This window comes from Malaya genurostris, chromosome 3 (genome assembly GCF_030247185.1).
Source record: "Malaya genurostris strain Urasoe2022 chromosome 3, Malgen_1.1, whole genome shotgun sequence".
NCBI classification, from domain to species: Eukaryota; Metazoa; Arthropoda; class Insecta; order Diptera; family Culicidae; genus Malaya; species Malaya genurostris.
In genome coordinates, this window is record NC_080572.1 from 271,412,858 (window position 1) to 271,435,205 (window position 22,348).

A 22,348-nucleotide genomic window follows, 5' to 3' on the forward strand; every position below is an offset into this window, starting at 1 on the left:
GTTCTTGCTTTGTAGCTTTCTAGGTTGTACCCGAAGTATGATCGTGTATGTATTATGCAAAGGTTGATACTCATTTCCTTCTTTTCGTTACTTTGATTTCTAAGCCCTGCGCTTGAGTTGCATCATAAACTACTAGAACAAAGCACCATGCGTTTCCCTTTTAAGAGAACTTTATGGGAACGCATGGTCGACTACTACTAGAAACTGCTAAGATAAAGCACCATGCGTTTCCTTTTCTCAGAATATGATGGGAACGCATGGTCGACTGTTGTTGATTTTTTAGAAAAAATTAAATATTTTGGTCGTCCACATTTTTAAAAAATATGAAAACATACCATTTTAACATGTCCAAAAATTCTTTATTTATCACTAAAAAATCCAGGGTGGTGCAAAAATTGGAAGAGGGAAAAAATATGTTTCAAAATTTTCTAGTATTTTTTAATAAAAGAAATACATCTTCAAAAATTTTGAAAAAAATTGTGAAGCATCCCCATAATGCCTTAAACATGCCTGATTTTTTTCAAATTTTTCGGAGAAGCAGTTTCTTCAAAAATCAAATAAAATAAAAATCAATAGAACCACCCTAGCTCCGTCAATATGGCAGTTAAAGGGTTGAAACTTTGAGAAAATTGTTTCCAGTCTATGACCTTTCGAATGTGGTATAACAATATGAATTCCCTTTGGGGGCAGATTTCATATGGTTATCCTGCTATAGCCTTTACACTTCATTTTTATCGCGACAACATATATGTTATTATGCACTAATCGAATCTAAATTAAATTATCTAGACATTGTCAGGATAGATTTTTGATCCATGCTTTTGAAGGCGAGATATTTAATGAACAAGTTGAAAAACGGCGTTTTCAGCTACGCAATTCTTCCTTCAGAAAAAAAAACTTTCCCGACCGCTAATGACAATGAATCATTCTGAAATTTGCACAGAATAATCTAAACAAATTTTCTAAGAGATTTCCAGCTGGGATTTATATATTCGTCCCCGTTTCTGAAGAAATCAGATTTGAAGCGTGTAAATAGCCCTCTGAAACGCCCTAAAACACACTGGCCTACATTACCGTAAAGTGGTAGCTTTTTTGCTATTTTCCCGTTTCAAATAAAATTTTCTTGGAAACGGTGCAGAATATAGGAAAACCCACCTACCAATGTCTTCGAAATTTAGTTGAGAATATTCTGTGAAATTTTCAGAATGATTCATTGAGTTTAGCGGTCGTGTTGTATTTTTTTCTGAATGAAGAACTGCTGAAAATTGGAACGCTCGGAAATGCATACCTCTTCTTGTTCATCGAATATCTCGGCTTTGAAGGCTTGTATCATAAATCTACCGTGACAAAGTCTAGATAATTTAGTTTAGATGCGATTAGTACTTAAAAACATATATGTTATTGCGATGAAAATAAAGTCTTGTATTTTTCTGCGAAACCAAGTCAGTTTCAATACATCCACCATTTTTTTACGCTTTGGTTTCCTGATAGCATTCTGAAAAAGGAGAGAGAAATAAAAATGGGTTGACAAGGCTGCCAAACACACAGACATTCAATCTTTGTGAAAGTTGAATATTTTTTCATTGTTCATTGGAATCCATGTAATGTCCAACCCATACGATAGATTAATGTGATAAAACTTCTCATCAAAATTATAAAATGTATGCTGGCAACCCGGTACAGTTTGCTCATATACAAGAGAGTACAAGAGAAATACGATTGAAAACTCAACACGTGGCGCTCTGTCCTCAGACCTTAAGGTATCTTGAGATATGGCGCCCCAACTGTATTTGTTCTTCATTCTTGTGTGACAGTTTATAGTTCGGTTTAGCTCCGCTGCTCCTCAAATATTGGATTTTGAATTGGTCACTCCATCGCGACTTTGTATGTAAACTAATGTATATTCATTTAGAGGTTTTTTGGTTTGTGCAAAAAAGCACCTATTTTGTTTCAACAACCTCGGTGTAATATCCAAAATGTGTTACTTCAATAGTGTAAGCTTTGCGCCTCCATAGCGGGTTAAATTGAACTGCTGGGCGGAGATGGCAGTTCAATTCGAACTGCTTTAAGCTCTGATGAGCCGAAGGCGAAACGCAAAGAAAGTTAATGTATATTTTTTCCAAAGCACAAATTGGAAGTTGTAGCAAAAGGTTGAAGTTATACAATGGTAGAAATATATTGGGTAAAAATCAAGGTTAAAGGGTGTTTGTTCAATTTCCAAAAAAAATGTCCGGTTTCGCCGTCCGGTGGCCTCCACTAGACCTAAATTCCACTGCCGGGTGAGTTGGAGAAGCACTGATCTAAACGAAGAATCAGCTACAAATCGTCGTAAAGATCACATAATAACTTCCTTCTTACTGACAAAGTCTACCTGATATCAATTATTACCATTCCACACCGAAAAGATCAGCTAGGTTGAAAAAAATGCATTTCACGATTCAAGGTTATTCCAGAGATTCTTCATTGTGTATGTAACATAATACGATGAAACACAAAACATTCCAGCTTATCAAACAAAAAACTTTTATATCACACCATTATACCAGAAAGTAGTCCCCTTCTCAGCCCAGCACAGCGGCGGTTGAATTTCATATTTTTGTGTGTTTTTCTTGTGCCGATCCATCTCACATTAATCACTCACGTTTCTCGTTCCTCCCCCGCAGGTTCCAAGACGTAAACGGTGCCAGCCTGTTCTAAACCTAACCGGCAGTGGCGCTTAGCCGCCGAGGCCAACGAACTTTTGCTGATAAACATAACAAATTGGATGCCACGCATCACCGGTACGAGACGGGCTTTTCATCTTAGCCAAAACACAAAAATAATCCCCGCTCCGCCGCTAAGTTGAAACCCCTCGGTGCGTCCTGCCGTACCGACGACGGTTCGGTGCTCGGTAGTAGGCAGAATTCACGCAACTCGTGTACCAAAGTCCGCCGAGCGAAACACCCGAAACAATTACACATGAATCAGAAATTACGCCGCCCGACTGAAGTTTGCTTCTCAATGAAATCCGTCGGTTGCTAAAAATAGGCCGCATTGCGATTTCTGTGACGCGAAGACGCCGGCTCCGTGCTTAGAAGTAAGATTTGTTGTTTTTGGCACGCATTTTCGTTGTTCCATTCGTTTTCCAGTGAGAGAGAGAGATAGGGGAAACAGAGAGAGCAGCGGCGGGATCATGAATCAGTGCTGAAAGTCGTGACCAAAACCGAACGGAGACGAAGATCAAATGGAACGTATATTCCGGCAGTTGGTTGCCGCGTTTTTAATTCAATTACCCGGTGGCGGTGCTGAGGTAGCAAGGGCTGTCCTACTACACACAGTGGATTCCCAAAATTGGATCATAGCAAGCGAAAATGTTGCCTCCGCACATTTGGAAATCTGCGACCTGTGAAAATGAGCGTTCCATCGTCAGTCACTACTGGGCTAAAATTAGACACCGGCATAAATTATGTAAAGTGTGCTGCTCGAAATAACGCGTCGATCGCGCCCATTTATCGCATACAAAACCGTCCCGGTACCGTGGACGAACCGTCCGAATTGTCCAGACGTCCGATCGGAAGAACTACAAGAAGAAGAATAACAAACAGTGCTAGCAACAACAACAACAACAATTGTGCGGGAAGAATTAGCATAAGTGGTCGCACTGGTGACGACCTAGCACAACAACAAAAACAGACCGGTATCGACAATCCCCAAAGTGGACCTCGCGGACAGCGTCGTCAGGCAAAGTGTGACTGGATGTGGCCCCGGTGGGTTAGCTCTTTTCCATCCTTGGTTTCTTCCCTCTTGTTTTTCGTGCCCTCCAAAACGCCACGATCGGCGACATCAGTTAGGCTGGAGCAGTCCTCCAGACCAATCAGTGCAGCAGTAACAGCAGCAAGTGAGTGCTCGGCAAATGACAAACGTCCCGAGCAGGAAGAAATTGAATATGTGAACCATCGGTACCATCGGCGTACCGGTGGCAGTGAGTGTGGAAGTAGTAATAAGCAAGTGACAACGTGTGATGATAATGGTAGAAAAATGTGCAGCACCCGGCGCCTCCATCTCCGTCCGACAGGTCATCGCCGGCCGTCGTCGCTTCTCGGCGGTGTCATCAGCGGTATCGATGTGAAGCTAATGCTGGTGATTATGGTGCTAATTGGCGTTATTGATTACTCGGAAGGTAATTTTCTTCAGTGTCTCATATCTATGGTTTTTTTGTTGTTGTTGTGCGCTATTTGCGTATATTGCGCTTCGGAATGGTGTTTGAAGTCCGAGACGGGGCTTTGGCACGACGGCATTCGGTCATTACAAGTAGTTTTCCTATTCGTAATAAAGCGATTTGATCTTGTTTATTTGTATCGTTAAGGCACTAGGGACGTTTCTAAGTTTAAAATATGTCACAGTCTATAGTGAAGCAATCTAATCGTAATGATTAAATGCTATGCGAATCAGTCTATTAGGAAGCTCGATAATTTTTTGATACTATACTGTCATCCTTCCGAAAATTAGGTGAAAATGTTCAATAATCTAGTTTTTTGTGTCACAACCTGGAACTTTCCCGCATTCACAATTCCACTCTAGCCCATCTTTAGGCAAGATGACTTTGGATACGTCTTCAGTATGGCAAACCATTTGTTTCACCCAAATCGGAAGACTAGTTTGACTCGAGACTGGTGGTTAAAATGCCTAATGTAATTATCCATGGTCTTTCGTCAAATCATTGTATCTCGATAGCCATTTATTGCACTCAAACAAGGCTAAAAAAAATAATGTAATGAAACTAAAAAGCACTGAGAAAAATTAAAAGTAACTTCAAAAATCAGAATATGTATTTACTTTCCACTACCTAATGCCAGGCCATGATCAATTTCGGACACCACAATGAAAGCAGCAAAAAAATGTTTATTCTTTAAATTGTTTTCTTTTTCACTTTGAAGAATGCGTATGCAAAATTTAGAAAAATAGACCTTCAAATTCGAATAGAATTGCTCTTTCTCGAATCGTTCAAGCCACTTACGACGTGACTGTTTTTGGCACATATATGGTCTGTTGTACCTAATACCATTCCAGGACGGATTTCACAGTGACAAAAGGCCAACTCTACCCAATACAGAGCTGAAGAGTCGTGGCTTCTCATAAGTGGTAGCAATCGCTTTCTCTGACATTCTCGGCCTGCCAAATCAAATACTTTTCATCGAGAATTCGGTCACCGCTTTGGTCTGGAAATGTTAGATGTTGAATGAAATTTCAAAAAGCAGAATATTTAATAAAATTTCCACTGTCTATAGCCAGTCCACAGCCACCAAAATAACAGCAGCAAAAAAACTTACGCGTATTTTGACAAAACTGATTGTTTATTTGTGAATAATAGAGTTATATGTTCATTAGAAACAGATGCTCAATATGTTATTCTGTAAAATGCTCGAGCTTTCTATGGTATATCAGCTTCAAATAGCCCAAAAAAATTTAACACATTTCCGTAGATACCAAATCAATTGAATAGACCTTTTTCGAGATAATTTCCAAGGAATTTTTACATTGGCCCTTTTCAAAAGTAAAGCTACGTTAAAATTTGAAACTAATGATGCAAACTATTCTTTTTGGTTATGAAGAATATTTTCGTAAAATTTGAGTCGAATATAAAAATACAAAAAATAGAGCTTCCATTTCAAATGGAATAACGCTCCTTCGCATCGTATGAGCCACTCATGATGTGTCGATTAACGAATACGTTTGGTTGGTGGATCGGCTGTTTTTTACACGTATCTTGTACCTAATACCATTCCAGGACGGATTTCGCTTAGTGACAAAAAGCCAAACCTAGCCAATACAGAGTTGAAGAGTCATGACTTCCGATGGATGGTAGCAATCGTTTTCACTGACATTTCTTTTACCAAATCAATTGGACCAACCTTTTTGCCCTTCTCATACAAAAATTCTATTCAATCATTGCGAAAACCGACAGTTAATAGGAGTCCCGGAAGGCCGAGTGTCATATACCATTCGACTCAGTTCGTCGAGATAAAAATTTATCTATTTGAATGTGTGTGTGTGTGTATGCATGTATGTATGTCTGTGTGTATGTGAAAAATAATGTCACTCGAATTTCTCAGATATGGCTGAACCTTTCACAAACTCAGATTCGAATGAAAGTTCTTATGGTCCCATAGATCGCTATTGAATTTTATCCGACTTCAGGTTCCGGAATTACAAGGCAATATGTGAATATCTATGATTATTTTTCGGAAATATCTAGATCGATTTTTACAAATGTAAGGTCTTGAAATTCTTAAAAAAAATCCGCGAAAAGTTGATCTAGATCCGACTTCCGGTTCCGGTATTACAACATGATGATTTCATGAGTAATTTATCAAAAGTGAGTTCGAAACCAAATGCAAAGTTTTATAAAATTTAAAAACAGTCCCAGAAAGTTTGGAAGCACTTTGATTTCACTGTAAATAATTCACAAGTGTTAGATATTCCAATTTTATTCGATATACTGATAATATTAGACTACAACAACAGAATATTATTCTCAACATTTGCTACTTAACCATTGTAGACTAGCTGGCGCATTTTCTTGCGAACGTTCCTCATTGAATTCCGTACAGACTTCTTGGCGACAAGTTTTGACACTTTTTCCAATCTGATGAATTGAACGATTTCGGCTGCCGAGACATGTTTCCTAAGATGTGCCTTCGTTAATGCCCAAAATCCCTCAATTGGTCGAAGTTGTGGGCAATTTGGTGAATTCATGTCATTTGGGACGAAAGTGACATTTTTGGTAGTATACCATTTTCCGTTGATTTCGAGTAGTGGCAAGAAGCAAGATCTACCCAGAAGACAACAGGATCCTTGTGGCTTCGAATCATGGGTAGAAGTCGTTTTTGTAAACATTCCTTGATGTATATTTCGCTGTTCACTGAAGCAGTGGTGATGAAGGGTTTCGAAATCTTAGCACAGCTACAAATTGCTTGCCAGACCATAGCTTTCTAACCGAATTTTTCGACTTCAATAAATGTTTCGAACTGGTTTAACACTTGCTTTTCTCGCACCGTATAATATTGTGGTCCCGGAAAGGATTTGTAATCGAGTTTCACGTAGGTTTCGTTGTCCATGATTATGAAGTTCAAATTTCCAGCAAGAATCGTATTGTTCAGCTTTCGAACCCTCGGCCTGATCGATGCTTCTTGTTTCGGACTACGTTTTGGTTGTTTCTGCTTCTTATAGGTTCGAAGATTCAAACGTTCTTTAGTACGAAGAACATTTGACTTCTAAATGCCCACTTTGTTGGCCACATCCCGAACTGAAACCTCCTTATTTTGCTCGAACGCCTTCAGTATACGTTTATCCAACTGAGGGTTAGCAGGAACTTTTTTTCGACCCGTTTTCGGTTTATCTTCAAAGGTGTTATCCTCACCGAACTTCCTGATTGCATTTCGCACGGCTTTTTCACCTACTCCTCCCATTTTTGCTATCTTTCTCAGTGACAGTCCGCGTTCTGTGCACCATTTGTACACAATTTTTCGACGCTGTTCTGCTGAAACAAACTAATGAATACGAATAAACAACTGCACAAGTGGTTAGCGAAGAGTGTAAACAACAGGACGCAGCCATAAAAATTGACAGATTCTGAACCATTGTGAAATGGCAGCGGTTTTTGGTTGCGTCCATACTTTCTGGGACAGTCTTTACTGGGATATTTCTCTAGTAGGCAGACCTTGTTTGTTGGTACATATATAAATCTGCTTCGTGACTACTAGTCTCCGGTTTCCGCTTCCGAAAGCACCGGTAATAGTGAAGAAAAGCTCCAAAAACGGAACTCACTTTGATTTCTCAGCAGCGATCCATCCGATTCTCACAAATCATTATTCAATTGAAAGCTCTAATCGCCTTAAAATATATTGTGCAGTTTCATCCAGATGCGACTTCTGGGTCCAAAATAATAAAGTGATGAGTGTAGAAACCTTCAAACAGTCATACAATATAATGCAAAACCGGTACGTGCTGGTACGGAAGAGGAAAACACCTCCGCCTAGCACAGCGTGCTTTGTTCAATTTTGTATAGCGTGAAAGGTTGCCACATTTAAATCTGTATTAACTTGATATAACTATTTACAAATTGAAAGGGTTATGGTACTTTATATCCAAAGAATATTTATGATTTTATTCATCATTTTTTATTTTTTTTGTTTCACTACACCACTAGATGGATTAAAAAAGGTTTTTTTTAAATAATTTCCAAGGAGTTTTTACCTAAGCCCTTCTGAAAAAGTAAAACCAAAGTCAAAATTTTAAACGGTTGACTCAAATTGTTTTTTTTTTTGTTTATGAAGAATGTTTATGCAAAATTTGAGTCGAATATAAAAATACTAAAAATAGAACTTCCAATTAAATGGAAAATGGAATTACCCTTGCCTCGGTGAACGACCAGAAAGGTTAAAGCCGGGGTAAAATAAACGATATGAGAATTACTCTCTTTCGAACGATTAACGTATACGTTCCACCTCATTTGTTTCAAAGTGATGATAGCTATGCAAAAGCAGAAGGTTTCGTATCATCAGAAACGCCCGTGGTGACGATTTTCCATCTATTCTCTTGAAACCATTGGAACTATTTGCTTTTTTCTTGATTTCGAAAAGTTATTATTACGCTTATTGGGTGATGTTCTGAGTAGTTTGATTCAAAAAATTGTGAAAATAAGTGCACCAACTTTATTTAAAGATGCACCGATTTTCTTGTGGTCCCATACAAAATTCCTGAATATTATTTGGATCCGACTTCCGGTTCCGGTGTTATGGGCAAAGCAATGAAAATATATGTTCTATCTTTTCTCATAGATGGCTGCACCGATTTTCACAAACTGAAGTTCAAATGAAAGGTCCGAAAATATAGGGTAAAGTGTGTTAAAAATTTTATACCATCACTGAAAAGTGCGGAAAACCGTAATAAATTTTCTAAATCGACCTCGAATCTTCTCCAATTGATAGTTTTTATCAGTACACGATCAGACAAACCGATTTTTGTAATTCTTTTAAAAATCAAAGAAAATTATTATATATGATAGTATGATTGATATCAGAAAGGCATCAATACACTAGGTGGATTAAAACAGGTTTTAGTTTAGTGCATCCACTATCATCTTCATTTTTGTTTTTATTAAGGGAACTTTTGAAGTGTTCCAGTTTTAATGTGATTGTGCTTGTGTTCCAGTTTTAATGTGATTCTGATTGTCTTGCATATAACCCTGAATTTTTTTTTTCTAACCTATGATCGGCTACTTGATTATTTACCAAGCGTGGCGTATGCACGCATAGTCACCTTTTTAAATACTAAGAAATAGAATTTTCGAATGATTTTCTATGGTACAATATTCTAAAAAACAATTTAATTACTTGTACATTGCAACGCTTGAAATCAATCGTGACTGACTTTGGCCGCAGTTTCAGTTGTCTCATTATCCACTACTCTGTTTAGTCTCAGTTAAACGTTGGTGTCACATAAATATAAATGTTGTCATCCAACGAGACAACGGAATAGTACTTAGCAGTATTCGAAATGTAAGGGTCGAATGCTTATATTTCAAAATTGACTAGTCAAAACACGTTCAAAAATGTGCATTTCGATACAGGCACTACTGATGCAGCTATTCCAGATGCTGTTTCGATTAAGTAGACATTTGCTACCTGTGCGTACAGTAATATACTTACTTTACTTTCTTTAATGGTGCACAACCCGTCTTCGGAACATGACCGAACGAAATGTAGCTTTCCAGGATACTCGATCTTGGGCCGCCGTTTGCCAGTCGCTCTGTACTCTTCTTCGATTGCGCACAGCCAACGAGTGCGAGGTCTACCCCGCAGTCGATGACCTCTCCCAGATTCTCTACTGAGTATCATCGTCATTCTCTCGTCCGGCATTCCTTCTACATGTCCAGCCCACTGTAGTCTGCCGTGTTTTGTAAGCCCTCAAATGTCTGCATTTTTGTATACTTGGTACAGCTCATGATTCATACGTCTGCGCCATTCATTATTCTCTTCTTTGCCGCCGAGTATTGAGCGCCGGATTTTTCTCTCGAAGACGCCGAGTACTCGAACATCTGTTTCCTTCAACGACCATGCTTGATGTCCGTATAGGACAACAGGTAGTATCAACAACTTGTATTGTAGCCACCATGTACTTAGTCTTGGCAGAGTTTATCGTCAACCCTATTCTCGCAGCTTCTTTCTTGAAAGGCACACAGCTCTACGATCCACACCAATAATATCAATGTCGTCCGCAAAACCTAGTTCCGTTTCTCTGCAAGCCGGTTCTTCGCACGGTACCTTCGAGCGCTATTTTGAACAACAAATTTGAGAGCACGTCACGAAAGCATCGGATGTCGTACCAGCTTATCTTAACGCTTGATTTCGATCCATCGAGCGTCGCACGAATCAGTCTAATAAGCTTTGTTTTGTAATATACGTTCGCGATAATCGAAATTATCTCTGTTATAAATTTTTGTGGGTAAAAGGAGCTGGCTGAAATTCGTTTAGAATTATTCCTAGCTTTTGGGCCCACTGTTATGGGCGAAGAAAGGGTTAGATAATTGGGTCGTAATTTGACCGATAAAATTGTTTCCCTGGTAGACCAAAAACTGCGAACTGATCGTCGATTGACGATAACTTACCAGGCTCACCTGGTGGTGCAGTGGAATGAGAAATGATTAGAATTGAACAGGAATTTTGTGGAACCAGGTTTATAATATTTTCTTATTAAAAACGGACCTTGCTTTTCGAATATGCCTCGTACTTGAACCTACAAGACATTCTCAATCTTCATCGTTTTCTTTTGTACACAGAAGAGAAAAGTAAGATGAAAACCTCTGTAATCAAAACAAACAAATATAGAAGAAAAAAAAACATTCCGTCTAGCAGTGCCGAGTCCCAATTAACCAAAGCCAGCGGCAGCACCGAGTGTGCTAACTGTCCTTTCGCTAGCTAGTTCCGGGTTAGGTTCACAACATCCAGCAAGCGGTGAAGAGGGTTACTTTTGCAGTCTATGATCAAAGCTACTCATACTTCATACATTAGTTTATATACTACCTTTGGATAATCCTCCAAGAGTCCTCGAATCACTCAGTGAAAAGGTTCACTTGAACACGAAACCGAACCTGCCGCAACACAGCACTGAAAGTGTCCCGACCTCCGGCAATGAATATTGCCCTAATTTTACATTCTCACACGCTTCCATCGTCATTAGCGCAAAGGCAAAAGTGAGAGAAATATCTTTCGGATTCACTTCTCTACTTCTAGAAGGCAACAAGAAGTAAAAAAAAAGAAACTGGTTCAGTAGGGAAAAGCGATGAGAAACCTAGTTTTATTTTATATGTCGAGTCGAGCAATACTTGCGAGGCCACTTCCTTGCAAGTCAACATATTCCACTTGAGTGTTCACCCCCCTGTGTGCTTGAAAAATGAAAATGAGAACTCCTCTGTTTTGCTCCACCATTTTTTTTCGTGGAAGCATCAAAGCCAGTCATCGAAGCAAGGATGTTCTGTTACTAGCCGACTATTTCGGTCTTGCTTTCGCCAGTTCTGGTCTAGCAGGCAGTAGATTCAATTTCGCACACATTCCTCATCCATTGGTCTGCTCTCTGTCTATCTCTGGCTTTGGCTTTTTCCTCCAAGCTGGCATTACAACACATGTTCCGGGCTGGCATTACAACATATACTCACTCTCTCTCTCTCTCTCCGCATCACTTGCGAAATTGCATACCGCATCTTCCAAACCGACCCGGCACATACAGTTTCATGGCTCAGAATAGTAAATCATTCGTTGAAAAGAAAAGTGTCATGAATCAAACCGGCATTCCCTCCCACCGGCCGGGTGCTGAGCAGTGGTCGGACTGTTGGTGGTTTTTTTTCCCGTTAGACGTTGAGGTCTGCCAGAGCAAGCAAGAGTGAAAGCTGAAAGATAAAATCTCAATTTAAATTCTCATTATCCCTTCGGGTAAGAAGCGCACGAAAAAAAAAGAAATGCTGCCAGAAGGAAACGCTCAACGCAGTCGGGCCAGGAACGAACGAGCAGTGAAATGTTATCAAATCACTTCTGCAAACTGGCGCGAATGTCAGAATTTTTTTTATTACCTTCATCGCGAGCCCCGCGCACCGGTGCACGAGATCCGATCCAGTAACCACCGTAAACCGGGGGAAGCAAAAACCTCCTGCTGTGAATGTGTGTGTGTGCAAAGTGGAGCTCCATATTCGCCGGGCTAGATTTCATTCATCCATTCCAGAACACGTAAATGCACTCTTCGATGGAGTGTGAAAGCCTTCAGTTGCAAGCCCCGCTCGGCGTCGCCGAATTTCCGTGATTCCGGGTGAGTGCAATTACTAGATGTGCAACGATTCACACACACACACACACACACACACACACACCGACTTCTCCGATGCAGTTTTGGGCCACTTTGTCAGCACCAGCAGCTCCGTCGGTCGTCGTCGTGGTCGCTGGCGGTTTTCGAGGAAGCAATTTTGCAGCAATGTGCAATTTCCGAGATGTTTGGCTCCGATGTACGGGACGATATGGTGTAAAATATCACTCCTGCTGTGGAATGTTTGAGACTTTCCTGGTGCGATACGGAGGTGCTTTCCTGAACCGTACAGCCTCGGACATATAAAACCTATGTAAATAACATCACTGCGCTTTAATCGGAATCGCCGCGCGCTTAATCGGAATCGCCGCGATGGAGGTCTTATCAATTCAAAAATCTTCATCTTACTGCAAAATTGGGTTAACCGATTCGTGTATTGTAACAGGAAATAATCTTTTTCCGGTTCAAGACTATTTCTCAGAATTCAGAAACACAGCAACACAATTCTGTCTATCATTCGGACGATTGCCCACTTCAAGATTGATCACATAAACTCAACACTGTTAGAGTTTCTTGATTATTGTTGATCTATACAGTTGCACAAAAATTTATATTCAAGAACATGCAAAATTGTGATTTAAAAATCACATGGCTTGAACTCAAATGAAATAAAAAACAAAAGATCGATAGCAACAGCGCGACTTGAACCGATAAATATTACATCACAAAGCACATCGGTTAATCGACTGAACCGCAGAAGCACATATCTGCTTGTTGAATAATTGCTACATATTAATCCGTACAGTGCTACTTGGTAGCTGAGTGTAAATTTGAAACCAAAATCTTAAGTACTAAGCTTCCGCGCACGTGGTCTTTCAGTTTGTATGTAATTTATTACGATAGAACTGAGTTTTACAAAACAACTCTTTAGAGATCACCAAATAAACTCAAAATATCAACAACATTTACGGATTTACGAATGTAATTTAACGAGAAAACAAACCCTCAACAACCTCTAAACAATCTGACGTACGTATAAAAAGTTGGCTTGATAGGTTTCGATTGAACGCACTACATGGAATGAGAAGTCCCGAGCCTAACAAATAAAAAGTCAATTTTTTACCGTGAAAACTTTTTTATTTTTATTCTTGACATGACCCATCGGTGTTCCAACATTTTGATGCTTTTTGAGAAAAAACAATTTCGAAATAGGCTTCCGTTTCTGCAATGGCCTCAGCGTTCGACGAAAATTTCTTTCCCTGGAGAAACTAGATTCAGTGGATAGGTTGTCATGGAATTTGGTATTGGGCCATCTAGAGGCTTGTTCTCATCAAAAATATACACGATTCGAAACTTTCCACGTCTTTGCTGTGAGTAGCCCGGGACTTTTCATTCCATGTAGTTCACTCATGACACAATTCATGAGAACGTAATTTTTGCATACTCCAGCTAACAAGCAGACGTGTAAACTCGTAATTTTCAGTGGAGGCTATTGGCCCCGGGCCCACGGTCTTAGGGGGCCCTTGACGGGGCCCACCAAGTAAAATACGATCATTCAGTTGGCTAGGGGCACCCCGGACCTATCGGTTTGTAAAAGCATCGCTGATTCGATCAGTTGTAAAAAGTAATCATTTTGTATACTCAACAAAGTCGATTTCAGAGGAAGTAAATTTACACGATTTTTGTCAAGTTCAGGGTCACTAGATGGATGAATGCCATTGACAATAAAATCCGCCGTTTACCGCATACCATCTCAACACACTATTTGTATAGTGGTATGAAGCTAAATTCCATCAGAGTTGTGGTGTATCAATGTACGGCGCTAAAACCTACAAAAGAGCATTGAAGACGGTTCGGGGTAATGTAATTAATGCAAGCTAGGTACCTCCTTTATGCCATTCGATCTCGACGTATCCCGCCAGAAATTAGAAATAACAGAAACTTTAACCCACAAGGTATTTTCAATTAAAATATTCACGCAGCTCGCCTGGGTTCGATTCCCAGCCCCGCACATTGGGTCAGAAAGTTTTTCTGACCCGAAGAGGCGAACGACCTTAAGGTTAAACCTCTATAATCGAAAAAACTAGTTTAACGTGTAATTTTTACATTGTGTAAGTGACAGATGTAGTTTAGCAATGAAGTCGGATGAACAGGGGCACCTTGAAAATCCGGATCTCTCTCGTCGTGCAGGTAGGGATGTCGGAAATTTCGAATTACTCGATTATTTAATAATCGAGTATAATTTTGAAACCAATCGATTGAAATTTATTCGATTATCTGGGTTAATAATCGATTACTCGATTATTCCTTCGATTTTTACTATGGGATTGTTTTAATTATTCGATTAGCTCAATAATCGAATATTAGTTTTAGGCTAACCGATCAGATATTACTCGATTATCTGGGTTATTAATCGATTACTCGATTAATCGATCGATATTACGACATCCCTACGTGCAGGAAGCTGGGAATTGTACAATCGACGATATCTCGTATTTTAAATCAGAACATCGAATGTTTAACTGTTGATCGGAAGGAAAAAAGTGACCAAAATGGTACTCTGAATAGTACAAAGGATCACAGGCTGGTAGTTCAAGCTTTCAAGAGGAATCCAAACAGTTCGGTATGAGATGTAGCGGAAAACTACAGCAGAGAAAAACTTTCACTCCAGACGCGCAAAAAACGACGCAAATTTACAAGCGACGCAAATCAAAGTATGAGTCAATTTATAAAAACGTAATTCGTTAAATGACCGAATTTTACAAAAATGAAATAAATCAGTGTTAAACATGCCCAGCTTTTTGCGCAGTTACGTAAAATTACATTACATTCAGCATGTAAAAGTTAATCAACATGCATGAATATTATATCAAATCAACTGTAGAAACATACCATTTATATGTTCGATCTCAGATGACGTATATTTTCACGCTTTTTTCTAAGTGTGCACGTAAAAAGTTCAAAAGACACCATATCGTAATTCACTCCTCATCATAAGTATATGTTCCAGAAGACGTTAGTAAGCAGAAAATGTCCATTTTTTTTTCAAAATATGCATGCATGATTTGGTCATCGATTTGCTCATGTGGAAACCGGAGCACTTCATCTGTTACAACCGGGATGATCAACGGAAACAGTAAACATAAAGTAATGCCTTCAAAAGCGTTTACTTAGTTCTAAGGTCATCCTAAGAAAGTAAAAGACAAATATGAAGAATAAAATGGATTTCGGCACAAAGAAAATGTTCAAGACCTTATAAGTAGTGTTAAGAGAAAGGCTCATGCATTTGGATTAGGAAATGAATTTGGATAAACGAGTATTTTGAATTTTCTTTTTCATGTAATATTTTCAAATATCTACCAAGAGGATTCAATTAGTGTACTGCAAACAATTTAAAAATGAAAGTATATTTCAACTACACAACAAAGAAATGATGAATTTTTCAGGTGACCTTTATGCGAACTGACGAAACTGTCCATGCAGCGCTATCTGTCGAACTTTAACCGCGATGGCGAAAACAGTGAAGCAACTGCGTTCAGAAGTGTGCGCGTTCGAAGAACGGCACCCCACCGCATCGAATTACGGACATCGCGCGGCACTTTGTAGGTGCCGAATACGCCCGTTCCGACATCTACAACATCTTGGCACTATTAGACAACAATCAGAGCATCGAAAGAAAGCCTGGTTCTGGACAGTCGATGACCCTGAACGACAAGTAGCTACAAAGGAAACTGAAGTGGCTACATAGCTTCGTGCACCTGGCCGGAAGATGGGTGCAATCGGGCAAACAGTAAAAAAATATCTGACGAACATGAACATACATGACGCAGCGGCAGCGACTGAACGAAATGGTCAACTCAATTTTCCCAGTGAATCGCGACGTGGCGGTGGTGATGGATGACGAGACCTATCTCACCCTGAGCGGCAAAGACTGGCAGGGCACTTCGTATTTTACTACCCTCAGTGAACGAGGAAATTTATAGTACGAAATGCCTGCCGGAAGTTGCGTCGGTCATCAGGTAATACCATAAGGGCGAAAACGCGGTATTCTGGCCGGATCTGGCGTCGGCTCACTACTATTGAGCAGTGGTAAAATTACATCCACTCGATCACTGAATAGTCGCTTTTGCACTGTGTGACGATCAGCTGTTATTCAAACACTAGTGGAGTGATGGTCATGAAATTTGGTATTGGACCTTCTAGAGGCTTGTTCTCAAAAAAAATATACACAACTGGATACTATTCACGTCTTTTCTGTGAGAGACCCGGAACATTTCATTCCACGCGGTACACAGTAAAAAAATTATGAAATTTACAGTTGACGAAAATCCACTCATGACACAGAACTCCACTTCATGAGAACAAAATGCGCAAAATTTATCTCATACCACTATTATTATGGTGTGACATGTAGCTAAATTCAACCAGAGTTGTGGTTTAGCATTGTATTGCACTAAAAAAAACGACAATAGACGTTCCTGGAGCATTGAGTTTTATAAAGTGACGAAAAATTCAACCCCTTTTTTCATCATCTGTCGCAACTTGTATCTTGTCAACATCTTTGTGTAAAATTTTCTATTAGGGATTTTAGTTTGCTACCATTCATTGCGGTTTGGGAACATTAACGCTGATGTACAAATAAGGTTAATACATCAAAACAATGGTAACTCACTGTACTTTAAGGAAAAAAATAGCAATACAAATCATTTCTCTTTGTTTCCGATGAAAATTCGCTCTTTCTTCTTGATTCCTCCCATCAAATGCTGCGCACCTCCGGAGTCAACTTGCTTGGCACATTTGTTCCACTTTTGGTCATCTGAGTCGCGACCCAAGCCACTTTTCGTAAGCTTCCGCTTCATTATTACCCAAAATCTCTCGATGGACCGGAACTGTGGGCAGTTAGGGGTAGACTTATGTTTTTATCGATGAAATCAAAGTTATTATCGCGGTACCACTGGATGACTTCCCGGCTGTAGTGGCCACTCTCCAAATCTTGCCAAAACTTCATGGGACCTTAATGGGCTTTAATGAATGGTTGTATGCGGTTTTTGAGGCATTATTCCTTGTACATTTTCGAGTCCATCGTCTTATTCATCACGAACACTGTGGCCTTTCCTCCACAGCTGCATATCCCTTGCCAAATCATCAGCTTATTTTGGAAAATTTGCCCATAAAAGCAAACTTAACTCTTTGTGTCGTCGCTATGTGGATTTTTTGGCCAGGAAGCTTTCCGAAATTCACTTTGACGAGGTTAAATTAAAATGTATGAATATTAGATCAAATCAACTATAAAAATGACTCTCGGAAGTCTCGGATGATACATTTACACTTCTTTTTCTAAGTGTGCACGTACAAAGTTTACGTACAGAAGGTATTAGAAAGCATATGATGTCAATTTTTTTTTCAAAACCTGCATGATTTGGAAATCGATCATAATTGAATCAACATTTCTTTTTCCAGATTTCGGTATATTCATCAATAAATTCTTTTTCAAGAGCGATACAATTGTTCAAACGGCGTTCCAATACCACCAGTTTTATACTAGGATTTCAAAAGAACTTCAATTTTTACGATGACTTCATCATTCGATGCAAACCTCTATCCAGTAAGCTTCTTTTTTTTAATCCGAGCAGAAAAAATAGTCGCTGGGGGCACACTCTGGCGAATATGGTGGATACCGTAGCAAATCGAATTCGAACTGAGTCTCGAACTGGATTTTCATACCGAGTTTGCTCACACCTCCGTTTCTAAGTGTTTGTTTGATGAAACTACTCTGGTTCAGTTTCAGTCTTCTCAAGCGAAAACGACATTTCATAACTGAATGTCATGAAATTTCGGCAAATGATAGTGAAGACTGAATTTAAATTACTGACGCCATATGTATGTCAGACCGGAGATTTACTGACCTTTTCTTCAACTGGGCTTTTCCCTTTCCAATGATTGATCTAGTTTTAATGTTTAAGATCACATACTGCAAGCGCGTACCATTACTGGTAAGCCTGCAGGGAACAATTTTTTGTATCATCACACGAACGCAGTAGGTTTTACGAAAATTAAAAAAAAAATCTTTTCCAAAAATTATTCTTCTCAAGTGAATTTCTTTACACTTTTAAAATAATATATTTCAATTTCACCCTCACACTCTAACTTACTGACCTTTCGTTTGACTCCTGCCAACAAGTTTTTAACAACTTTTTCTTTCTCTCTCTCTACTGGTTTTGTAAGCTCACTTCTGTTTTAAGTTTAGGACCGACTTTGACTTTGACTCTCCTCCTATTTTACGACGATCAACCTCCATTATTGCCCATAATTTCTTGATTAGTCGGTGCTCATCACAGTTTGAAGGAATAATTAAATTGATTAAAACCCACAATGACATCATTTTCTACTTCTTCGTCACTGTTGAGCAGTGGCAATATGCCAAATCGCGCCAGTTAAGAGTGTTTGAAGAATACTTAGAAAGTGGCAGCAGGCGTTTTATTTTAATGATAATTTTTATTCCGTCTCGTTGAGTGAACCATTCGTGGCCTATTGTACAATGTAGTTAACATTTATTTTTCCTCTATAGATCAGTTTGTTACCCTCTCATTGTCACACAGTGAATTAATGGTCTCATTATTCGATCCTCATTCGTGTCACTATTGTTAGTGGAATCATCGTGGCGCGGTTTTTCTGTCTTACTGCTGCCATTGGTTCTGATGTATGATGGATACAGCTAAAGCAGGCGTACCATGATGTACATTGGTTGTAGTTGATAGTTTGATAGTTCTGTTTATGCGAGTGTTTCATTGATGTTGATGACTATTTCAAAAGTGCTGGGTGTAGATGACTTCTTTGCCAGTTTTCCGCAGAGCTTACCATAGTGAGCGGTTTCCTTACAATATTGACATGTAGCCCACTGATGGTCGTAGGTGACAAGTGATTCACATTGAATTAATGTGTCCTGACTAAAAATTACTTAAGAGGGTATAACTTTTTTAAGGAAGGGATAGTCTACCGGAGGAAACTAAAACATTTTTATTACGAATGTTTTTAGAGTTATCGTTCAAAAAACTAAATCAGAATGTTTTGCATAATACTCAAACTACTCAAACAACATTTTGTAATTTTTTCGAAGCAAAACAGTGAGAAATGAGTCGATGAAGAAGTATTTTCGAGGACTCTTTTTCAGAAATCATGATTTGCGGTGTCCACTGTGCTGAGATATCAGAAGTCATCAAATCAAAGCCACATTGTTGTAGTTGATGCTTTTCTAGACAACAAAGTTTTTGTTTGACTTTTTAAAACTGTTTTTAATTTTTGGTTTGAAAATTCGACTATAAGAAAATAACAAAAAAAATGATTTTTCAAAAGTGTTAGACCCTACCCGCCTCTTAAGCGCATGCATAATAAATGTACCTGTTTTAATTCAAGGTGCATTTGTTGCTTAACCCCTTAACGCTCAAGGGAAATTTTTTTCCCTTCTATAAAAATTATTATCGATTCTTCGATTATTATAAAATCGAATTTTTGGCTGAATGTTAAAAAAAACTTATTTCCAAGGCGACAAATGTGTTTCTGAACGAATAAAAAAAAAAGAACTGTCAATCTTTATTGCACTGAAAAAGTTTGTGCAAAATGACGTATAGAAAATGGAATACATAATAAATGTGTTATGTGCAACGAGCTAAACAAGTACACGAAATCGTTTCGTAGAATACCATAACTAACTTTTTATTTTTCTATTCTGATAATTAAAGCAATTTTCACGCTTTAAATCTGATTTTCTCAAAAACGGTGACGAATATAAAAAACCCATCTGACAATCTCTTAGAAAATTGGTTTAGTTTATCCGGTGAAAATTTCAGAATGATTCATTGACATTAGCGGTCGGGAAAGTCTTTTTTCTGAAGGAAGCATAGCTGAAAACGCCGTCTTTAAACTTGTTCATTGAATATCTCGCCCTCAAATGCATGGATCAAAAATCTATTCTGACAATGTCTAGATAATTTAGTTTAGATGCGGTTAATGCATAAAAACCTATGTGTTGTTGTCGTCGCGATAAAAATTAGGTGAATGTTAATTTTGTAAAGGTAAGTCCATTTCTATGGCGGCACCATTTTTTTCTTAAATTTACGTTTCGTCTTCGGCTCATCAGTGCGTCAGCAGATTATGTTGAACTGCTGACGCAAACCCCCGGATCAACATAATCCGCTGAGCAGACATAAAGTTAATGCTATTTGCAAGACACTTTTTTTGTACACAAGAAGTGTAACGTCTAAACTGACGTCTCGAACGAAACAAGTTTAGGCTTACTGGCCGTACAGATTGTGGTAATTTGAAGGGGAAAAGTTTGCCTTCATCCCCAAATTTATGCTAGGTGCACATAACCATTTTTACTTAAGTTTACGTTTCGTCTTCGACTCATCAGTGCGTCAGCAGATTATGTTGAATGTTGAACGGAACGTAAACTTAAGTAAAAATGGTTATGTGCACCTAGCATAAATTTGGGGGTAAAGGCAAACTTTTCCGCTTCAAATTACCATTTTTTCAAATAAAATCGGCTCAGCAAGGCTTCCATACAAGCGGTAGCTTTATTGGATTTTATGTTATGTAGTCAAACTTGTAACCGAAATTTGCACATTTGCGAGAGAGCATTGAGGGAAATGTAATATGCAGGGCGAGCCACGTGGTTATACGCGACCTACTCGCCTCAACCCTTAAAGCCATAAATTAAATTACGATATAATGAATCCAACTCTTCATTTATTTATTTCCTAAAATATTGTGTTGTACTGACATATTTCGTCCTGGACATCTTATGGTCGTGGAAAGGTTAAGTAAGGTTTCAACTTTTTGTACTGAAGGTCAAAACGAAGCATGTTTAAAGTGAAAATCGACTGCATTTTCGTATTGACGGTGGTTCCTTTTGCTTGTTTGGCTTATACATTCAGAATCGTTTTATTGCTCACACACGGTATTGCGTTTTGTTTCCATCGTCCCTGTCGTGAGCGGTTCATTTTGTCGACTGTCTACTAGGACGCGATTTGAAAGCAAACTGAGTAGGCGTGTTTGTAAGAACTCTTTGATGTAGATTCTACTATTATCATTCTCCGTTGGAACGAATTGGTTGGCTGATTTTACCGTACGTACAAATGGCTTACCAAACTAGATTCTTTTTCACTAAATTTTTTCATCTTCTGTTCATTGAACTTATACTCTAGGCTTCCTTCGTTTGTAGTTTTGAATTCCTATTCCGACGAAGAGTTTCCGGGTGGTAAATGTATATTCATCTTTGATATCGTTCGAAAGACCACATTCTAGGTGTTTTCGTTGCGGTACCTTCTTTGGAAGATTGGTCATCTGTACCCTTCCGGTCGCCGAGAAATAAACGGTTCAAGAAAATGTGCACTGCTTTATGTGGAAAGGATGAATCTGTATTAAAAAAAAATTGAATTTTGCTACTCATGAGTAATCTTCAAGTTAATAATAGCCTTATGACGAGTTTATTGGTGAGCTATTTTGATTTGAATTATCATTTACTCGAATATTTTACTGGGCCGCAAATGTTTCGATGCCTCCACCTATAGAATAAGAACTCCCTAAGAACATCCAAATCCAGTATATCGGTGGTATGTCTAAGGCGTCAGTATGTTGTGTCTAGAATATCACGAGTCGTTCTGATTTACATGTTACCCGATCTTACGAAGAGAATATTTTGATTTGTTGTATTTTATCTATTTTGACCAGCACTTTAAGTAGGTATTTAACTTAACACATACTTCAATGATTTCGGTAAATCAAACGTCTTTGAAACCGGTTCGTATCATTAATTTGAAAGTACTGATTGCACTGGCCATATCTGATTTGCTGCTTACCATTACGATTTGTTGCGTACGAAAATTTATCCGGTTTGCAATTTGTCACTGGCAGTGCAAATCTTGTAATTCAAGTTTTTCACTTAGTCTTGAGATGTCACGAAAATTAGCACTCTACGGATTAGAACCATCAAACCGAAGGTAGTACTTTGCTTCTG

General features: G+C 38.8%; 1 protein-coding gene across 2 annotated transcripts in view; it reads left to right on the forward strand.

The window, feature by feature from the left end:
- Nucleotides 1-22,348, forward strand: part of LOC131439544 (uncharacterized) — a 178,424-nt gene that overhangs the window by 22,047 nt on the left and 134,029 nt on the right. For both annotated transcript variants that reach the window (XM_058610687.1, XM_058610688.1), the window contains exon 2: nucleotides 2,664-4,159. In XM_058610687.1, the coding sequence (XP_058466670.1) occupies nucleotides 3,391-4,159 (769 nt within the window). In that variant the 5' untranslated portion in view covers nucleotides 2,664-3,390. The remainder of the gene's footprint in view (nucleotides 1-2,663; nucleotides 4,160-22,348) is intronic.